The 7,910-nt window shown below is 58.0% G+C and overlaps 1 protein-coding gene across 23 annotated transcripts in view; it reads right to left on the bottom strand.

Annotated features, from left to right (window-relative positions):
- LOC102429481 (saoe class I histocompatibility antigen, A alpha chain-like) overlaps positions 1 to 7,910 on the bottom strand; it is a 65,939-nt gene that overhangs the window by 15,385 nt on the left and 42,644 nt on the right. For 3 of the 23 annotated variants that reach the window (XM_023748142.1, XM_023748146.1, XM_023748135.1), the window contains one exon: positions 2,420 to 3,114. The exons of 3 other annotated variants lie outside the window; for them this stretch is intronic. In XM_023748142.1, the coding sequence (XP_023603910.1) occupies positions 3,110 to 3,114 (5 nt within the window). In that variant the 3' untranslated portion in view covers positions 2,420 to 3,109. Of the gene's footprint in view, positions 1 to 2,419; positions 3,115 to 3,442; positions 3,476 to 3,906; positions 4,012 to 4,134; positions 4,411 to 4,983; positions 5,272 to 5,512; positions 5,798 to 5,913; positions 6,056 to 7,910 lie in introns of those variants that run through there. 17 more of the 23 variants (XM_023748130.1, XM_023748131.1, XR_002827393.1 and 14 more) reach the window with 12 other exon arrangements.

Raw genomic sequence — 7,910 nt, 5'->3', positions numbered from 1 at the left:
TGAGACAGGATGGAACATGGACTGTCTGCATGGAGAGTGCCGGGATGTCTCTGAAGAGGAGCAACTTTACCCCGAATCCAATATCTACCAGCCACTGTGGGGTTATTGGTAATTTGGCAATTAACCAGATGGTTTGATGAGCAGCTGAACAACAGGCAGGAAAAGGTGCCTGTGCTCCCTGTGGGCGGGTCTAAGTTCCGAGTCAAAGTTGTTCTCTGGGGTGAACTGAAAGCCACGGCTGCATCACATTCCTCCCCCTCCATTCATTGCACAGTCACACACCATTCCCAAGGGCGCACCGTCCTCGGGGCTCCCCTGGTCCCAAGGTCAGGCTGACACCAGGATGGGCGCAGGCTGAGCCTCTCCACTGGGGCAGGAGGCTGGTCTCTCTCCTGAGGGAAATGCCACGGTCCTTCCTACGGGGGCCCCAGGGATGTTAAGCATGGAGACTGTCCCAGGTGAGCTGTGCTAACCCGCTCAGAATCCTGGGAGTCCCTAATGTCCACACGACCCCACAGGAGACCATGATGTGCTTACTTAGTCACCCACACAGTCATGCTCTTTGTCCCTCACTAGACAGTCACTCCCTCACTAGACAGTCACTAGCTCTCCTCCTCCTCCTCCTCCTCCTCCTCCTCCAATTTCTCTTTTTTGAGGATCTACTCACAGAGAATTATTCCGGACACACAGACAGGATTTAGGGGAGAGTAATAATTAGGACAGGAAGAGATACCCACAACAGTCTTTAAAATAGAGAAATAAACTAGGACAAATGGGAAATTGGGTGAAATAACAAAGAGAAAATTTACATAATAGATGAGAAGCCAAAGGAGCACACCCAGAGCAAGAGGGAGACAAATGCTAAGTGCACAGTGGATTTTCCCAGGGTGAAGGTGGGGTCAACAACACCCACAGAACATTCCAGCACCCCAGCGGGCCCTCTTCATGTCTTATTTGGTCATAGACTTCCCCCATACCAACTCACCATGACCTTGGTTTCTACACCACAGGTGAGTTATGTCAGCTTTTGAGAGAACGAAATGTTACAGTGGCAGCCTCTCTGCACCTGCTCTCTCTCCACATCAGGTCCCATCCTTGTCCCACTGGCTCTTGTGGTTGTAGTGTATTCACTCTCAGGGCTATGAGGGTTCTAGCCTATGAACACACCACACTCGTTCTCCGCTACTGCTCATGTGCATTTGTCTTACATGCAGATTTTGCAAACTGTGCAGCTATGAATAAATTCTTCATATGTTTTGCACACATATGTATGTGTGTCTATTGGGGATATAACCAGGAGTGGAAATGCTGGGGTGTTGGGTGAGCAAATGTTTGGGTAGTGAGGGCTGCTAAAGCATTTTCAAAGTATTTGAAAACACTTACTCTCCCACAAGGAATATATGAGAGATACAATGAGGCCAACTTCGTGCTAACAATTAACTTTGTCTCTTTCATTTTTGCTATCCTGTGAGGTGGGCACCAATATCACATTGTGGCTGAACTTGAGTTTCCTCTGACTAAAACTGTTGGGCAATTTTTATAAATGTATGGACCATGTAACCATCCTCAATAGGAGGATGGACTGGATTCTTGTTCATGAGTGAGTGGACTCTAGTAAGGTGCCAGCATCCTTAACTATTGGGACACTTTGGGTATTAATGGATCTGTGGGCAGACCCGTGGGGTAAGAGAAAGTGGTCTTTGCTTCTGGTGCCTGGCACTGAGCTCCTAAAACCCTGGGCATCTCCTGAGTGACAAGGGTCTTTGGGACGCTGATGAGATGGCCCTTCGCTGAGGGTCCTGGAGGCTTCAGGGTGGGGGCTGGTCCCCAGAAAGACCAAGCTTATCAGAGGATTGGAAGGTTCAGGCCCTAGAAGGAGGCAAGAGCAGGAGGAGCCTGAAAATGCATCTCTCCACACCACAGAGTCCTGTGTGCTGGGACACCTGGGCCAGCGGGACAATGACGGGTAACATGTACCCTTTTGCTTTCAGATGGGGGACACCCAGATAATGAGACCATAATTCACACATGAAAATAATAACAGGCATAATATCTACAACAGCAAAGAAGCAACAAACACTCAGAGGATGGGTGCTGGGTGCCGGGTGCAGGTTCCTGGCTTGACCCAGGCTGACCTGCCCCAGGAAGACGTCGCTGTCCAGGGTCCTGGAGATGCGCTGCATTAGGACATGTGACAAGGCCTGGGGGATGTGTGTCCCTGTGACCACAGGTCCCGGTGGGACAAGGTTCTACTGAAGGACAAGGTCAGAGGAGCAGAGAGGTGACCCGCCGAGGAGTGACCATGTCAAAGCCCACGATGCACTGAGCACCACCTGGGCACAGGCCCCGATCATGCCCCGTCCCCAGAGCCCTTCCTGTCCCCACTGGGGACAAGGTTCTGCATGGCAAACACATGAGCTCTGGAACGTTCTTGATGTTTATTTCCCCTCAAAATTAGAATCTTCTCTTTTAATTTACCCACCAACCCTTCATGGCAAGAAATGAACACAGTCACATCCAGAAACTCATTTCAATATGGAGCAGGTAGGTGCAGCTCAGAGCACCAGAGAGTAAAGGCAGGGATGGGGATGGCCCAGCCCACTTCTGCTGACAGGAAAGTGTGGGAAGCAGGGCTGAGCCAGCAACCCAATCAGAGGTTCTTGAGTCAGGAACTGGTGTGGGGAAGCACGGGATGTGGTTGGAATGTCTATAAGGAGGATTCTCCGACAGGTCGGGGCCTCTGAGGGGACTTTGCCTAAGGCGGCAGCCCCTACCGTGACTTGTTGAAACAAGTCATTCCCATGGGGTGTTCTGCTAGAATCTCTATGCTCAGTGTTTGAGAACCGACCTTGTACAAGCAGGTGCTTTCTCAAGGATGCGTACCCTGCAGATTGTATCCTGAGATTAATTTTAGTTCAAGCAGTTATGACAATAAAAGCCAAAGGAGGAAGTTGAACAGGGCTACTTGGCAGCGATAGCCAAGTAGTGCCTTAGCCTCCCTTTCACAGAAAATGTGTGAGAGCCATCATTCATCCGTTGCACAGGGTCTGCCAGCAAAGTGGGAGCGTGAACACATCTTCCATCACTCAGTCCCCACAAGGCAGCTGCCTCACGCTGTGGAGGACAAGCATCATGAACAGATTCAGGTCAGTGGCTGTAACTTGTGACATTCTCACAGTCCACTTCATGTTCACAGTGTCCCACAGACTCCCCACCACCCAGTCCTCCCCTTTGCCCACCCCTCCCCACATCAGGTTCTCCACTTTAGAAAGTGAGAGAGACACATCCTAGCCCTGGGCACAGTCAGTGCCTGAGGGGGACACACCAGGACGTGGTCAGAGCCCCAGGGCAGGAGACTAAGGAGGAACTAAGGGGTATGAGGTCTCCCATGGCTCCCGTCAGGACTGCCACAAGGTCTCAGGTGTCACCCCTCCATACTCACTGGCAGCCTGAGCGTAGCTCCCTCCTTTCCCACCTGCGGGAAGTAAACATCCCGTGAGAGACCAGGGAGGAGGCAGGGCCATGAGGTCCTAAAGGAAGCCCTAGTCCTGAGCCCCAGAGAAGTTTCCAGAACCCTGTGTATAGACCCAGGGTAGAATCAGGACACCTGAAGGAAGTGCATGTGTGGGGACTGAACCCACCGCCCTCCTGGAGGTCTGTGTTCAGCAGGGACCTGCCCTCTGACCTGGGACTGCTGAGAACAGGGTCCCCACCACCAGCATCATCAGGTGATAAGTGGGTCCCTCATTTTCCCACGGGCCTCACTAAGGAGTAAGTGTGTGCACAGAGCCCCACACTGGCCATCACACGTGTGGGGATGGTGCTTCCCATGAATGAGGCGGGACACACGTCTACCTGGGCTTGAACCCCCAGTGGGACAGACACTGAGATCCCACCACTGCCCACCTGAGCGCCTCCTCCCCCACATCACAGCTCCAGCCATGGATCCCAGCAGAACCAGGCCCCCAGTGATGCCCATGATGATGAAGATGAAGGTCTGAGGAGGCGGCTCTGGGAGGAGGAGGGAAGGGAGGGTGAGGACCCTGACCCCAGGCCTCAGCCCCAACCCCACTGAGGTCACCCAGGGCCCCTTCTGCCTTGAGAAGAGGCTCTGTGCCCACGGCCCCTCCTCACCCCATCTCAGGGTCAGAGGCTCAGACAGCCCCTCGTGCTGCACATGGCAAGTGTATCTCTGCTCCTCTCCAGGGGGCACCCCCACGGCCGCCCACTTCTGGAAGGTGCCATCCCCCGCAGGCCTGGTCTCCACCAGCTCCATGTCCTGGGTCTGGTCCTCCCCGTCACGCTGCCAGGTCAGGCTGATGTCCGCAGGGTAGAAGCCCAGAGCCCAGCACCTCAGGGTGACCTCACGCTCAGAGACGGGGTGGTGGGTCACGTGTGCCTTTGGAGGGTCTGAGGGGAGGAGAGAAAATGCAAGAACTTCGCATCCACCATGGGACACTCCACCAGCGCCCATGTGACCATCCTGAGAGTGGACAGCCACCTGGCGTGGGGGAGGGAGTACACAACCCACACATCAGCCAGGACACAGGCACCTGGAAGGGCCTCCCAATCTTTAGAAAGTTCTAGAATCAGAGTGACACAGTCCAGGGAAGGTGGCAGGTCTCTGAGGGGAGAAAAGCTATTTGTGGTCCTGACCCGGGTGGAGGCCACATGACTCAGAAAAGCTGGGGTGAGGCCTCAGACACAGTGTGTGGGGGCAGCACACAAGGCCTGAGAGAGAAAGACCCCGTGTGTCCCAGAGCCTCTGCAGGGTCCATGGGAACCGCTGATTGGCTATTACTGGGGGGTCTCCCTGCACCCCAGGAGAGCCTGCACCCCTAACTGTCCCTTAGATGAGGGTGTCCCTCTGGTTCCTGTCCTAGACATCCAGGGAGCTCCCTTCCTGACCCTAAGGAGGGGTGTCTGACACTGAACCCCTGTCCTGTCTCCTGGTAGCAGTCCCAGCCCCAGGTCCCCTGGTACCTGCCCGCTGCAGGGACTCCTTCCCTTTTTCCAGGTAAATGAGCAGCGAAATGAGTAGTGACTCCACACACAGGCCCTCCACGTAGCTCCTCACACGCTCTGCCTCACCCTCCGCCTCCCACTTGCGCCCGGTGATTTGAGCCGCCAGGTTGGCCACGGTCCAGGAGGTCAGGTCCTCGTTCAGGGCGATGTAGTCGGCGCCGTCGTAGGCCCACTGACTGTACCCGCGGAGGAGGCGCCCGTCGGGTCCCACATCGCAGCCAAACATGCACTGGTAGGTGTGAGACCCTGACCCCACCCCACCCAGAGGTCAGTCCCGTAGCCCCGGAGGTCAGTCCCGCCCGGCCCGCCCCGCGGGGACTGAATCTAAAACTGAAATTGAAATCGGGTCAACTTCCCTTCGGGCTCCTCCCGGGTGGAGGCCAGGCGGGTCCCACCGCCTCGGGGTGACGCTCGAACCGGGACCCTCGGGGGGACCCCGTCCCATCCGTGGGGCGGGAGGTCGTGTCAGGCCCGGCGCGCGGCTCACCGTCCTCGCTCTGGTTGTAGTGGCCGCGGAGGGTCTCCAGGTTCCCTCGGTAAGTCTGTGCGGCTGCCTTGAAGATCTGGGTCTGCTCCTCCCAATACCCGAGGTAAACCTGCTCAACCCACGGCTGCTGCATCCATAGCGCCCCTGGCTCCGCCCTCGGACTTGCCGCGTCGCTGTCGAACCGCACGAACTGCGTGTCGTCCACGTAGCCGACGACGAAGAAGCGGGGCTCCCCGCGGCCGGGCCGGGACACGATGGTGTAGAAATACCTCAGGGAGTGGAAGCCTGGGGGGCGGACGGGGGGCAGGGCCGGGGCTGGACACGCGCCTTCCCTGCCCTGCGCCCCCGCCGGGTCCCCTCGCTGCTCCCCGCACAGCCGCCCCCTCCGACCTCGTACTCACCGGCCCAGCTGGGGGTCAGGACCAGCGCCCCCGAGATCAGCAGGAGGAGAGTGGGGGGCCTCAGGACCCGCATCCTCGGCGTCTGGGGACCATCTGAGTCCCTGCGCTTCCGCCTAGGAGTTACAACCAGGAGCCTCGGGGTCGCTGATTGGCTGCTCTGGAAGCCGTTCAGCCAATGGGAGTGAGAAATGGGGCCGCGTCATGAGTCTCCAGGACCGAGGCGCAGACACAGGTTGGGAGAGGAGAAGTGAAAACAGGGCGCTGGGGAGTCCCCACCAGGCAGCTGCCCCCCGACTCTGTCCCCTGCGGAGCCCTGAGCGCAGGCCTGGGCCCTGGGACTCGGTTCTGACCCTCCTCCTGCGCGGGGCGCCCGTCACACTGTCCCCGAGGCCTGGCCCAGGCGCTGTGCTGTTCCGGGACTTTCCAAAGTTTTGGTGTCACCATCTCTGTGCAGCCTCACACACAGGCGGGCCCCCAGATAACCTTGTGTGTGTGGTGACGTCATCATAGTGACCCCTCACGGAGTCACACAGGGTGAGACAGTTATTAATCCGTGTCATATGCTCACTGCCTGTGAGATGGTAACAGAAGTCATGTTTTTTAAAAAATATATTTTATATTGATTTCAGAGAAGAAGGGAGAGGGAGAGAGAGAGACAGAAATATCAGTGATGAGAAAGAACCATTGATAGGCTGCCTCCTTCACGCCCCAACTGGGGATGGAGCCCACAGTCCGTGCAGGTGCCCTTCCATCATGGATGTTTCTCCCTCTCCCTTCCTTCTGAAATAAATAAAAATCTATTTAAAATTTTTTTTAATAGAGTTGCCTGGAAGCGGCTGTGGGAAGGAGGCTGAAGGCGGAGGTGGAGCCCCTTGATCAGCTCTAAAGGCGCCCCAGGTCCTGCGAGGTCCTGGCCGCCTGCGAGGTCGCTGTGTCCGGGCCCCGCGGCCCCAGCGATGACCTGATGCGAACACGCGGCGCCCCCGGGCCGTGTCCCTGTGAAGAGGACGCGTGGGCAGCCGTGTGTGGGGCGCTGGGGGGCGCTCCCCTGGGGGCTCGTCTGACACGTGGCGTCTGGGTCGCGGCCCCCCTGACTCTGAGGCGGGGTGCCCATGAAGGAGGCTCCGTCCGTGGGGGCCTTCCCTTCGCTCAGGAGTTTATAGGATGTGCCGCGGGGCCACCATCACAGGGCTCAGCCCAGGTCCCGCCAGGCCCGACCCCTCTCCTGGCGCTGGACCGGAGGGACCCGGGAAGGAGCGCGCTTCCCATGCAGAGCTCGCTCCTCCCAGCGCCTCTCTCCCTCCCGGGGTGGGGCTCCCGCAGCCGCAGCCGCAGCCCCAGCGCCACCCAGTCTCCGCTGCACGAGGCGAGGGGGCGTGGGGGGGGGGGTGGGCGGCTGCCGGCGACCCCAGGCTGGGCCGGGGATGTGGTGCAGACTCAGGGCGGGTGCCCCCACTCGGACCCGCTCTGACGGATCCCGCGGGCGGGTGCCCCACTCGGACCCCCGGGAGGGCAGCCCTTCTCCTGGTCCCCCACCCGCAGGAGGGGAGCCGTGAGCAGCGCCCAGGACGTGGACACGGTCCTCCGGGCGGGAGCGGCCCTTCCTCCCGCTCAGACCCGGAGCGCAGGGCCGCGCTCAGCTGGTTGGCTGCGGCCGGTCCCAGGCGGGTGGGAAAGTGAGTCCCCGCCTGACCTGGCACTGGCCCTCGGGACCCGCAAGGAGGAGAGCCCGAGAGGGGGGGGTGCCTCCCCGGGCCTCGTCCTGCAAAGGGGGCTGGGCCCAGCGAAGGGAGCCTAGGGGTGTGTGCTGAGCGCCTCCTTAGCACCGACTGGAAAAGGTCTATTATTATTACTATTATTATTAGGTTAAGAAATCCTCTCGTTTAAAGGAGACAATTTTTATTTTATTTTTCTTTAAAAATATATGTTTATTGATTTCAGTGAGGAAGGGAGAGGGAGGGAGAGAAACATCCATGATGAGAGAGAATCATGGATTG

This window comes from Myotis lucifugus, unplaced genomic scaffold, assembly GCF_000147115.1.
Source record: "Myotis lucifugus unplaced genomic scaffold, Myoluc2.0 scaffold_1168, whole genome shotgun sequence".
In the NCBI taxonomy this organism is placed as follows: Eukaryota; Metazoa; Chordata; class Mammalia; order Chiroptera; family Vespertilionidae; genus Myotis; species Myotis lucifugus.
Note: the sequence above shows the minus strand (reverse complement) of the source record. Positions and strands in the feature narration are given on the sequence as shown.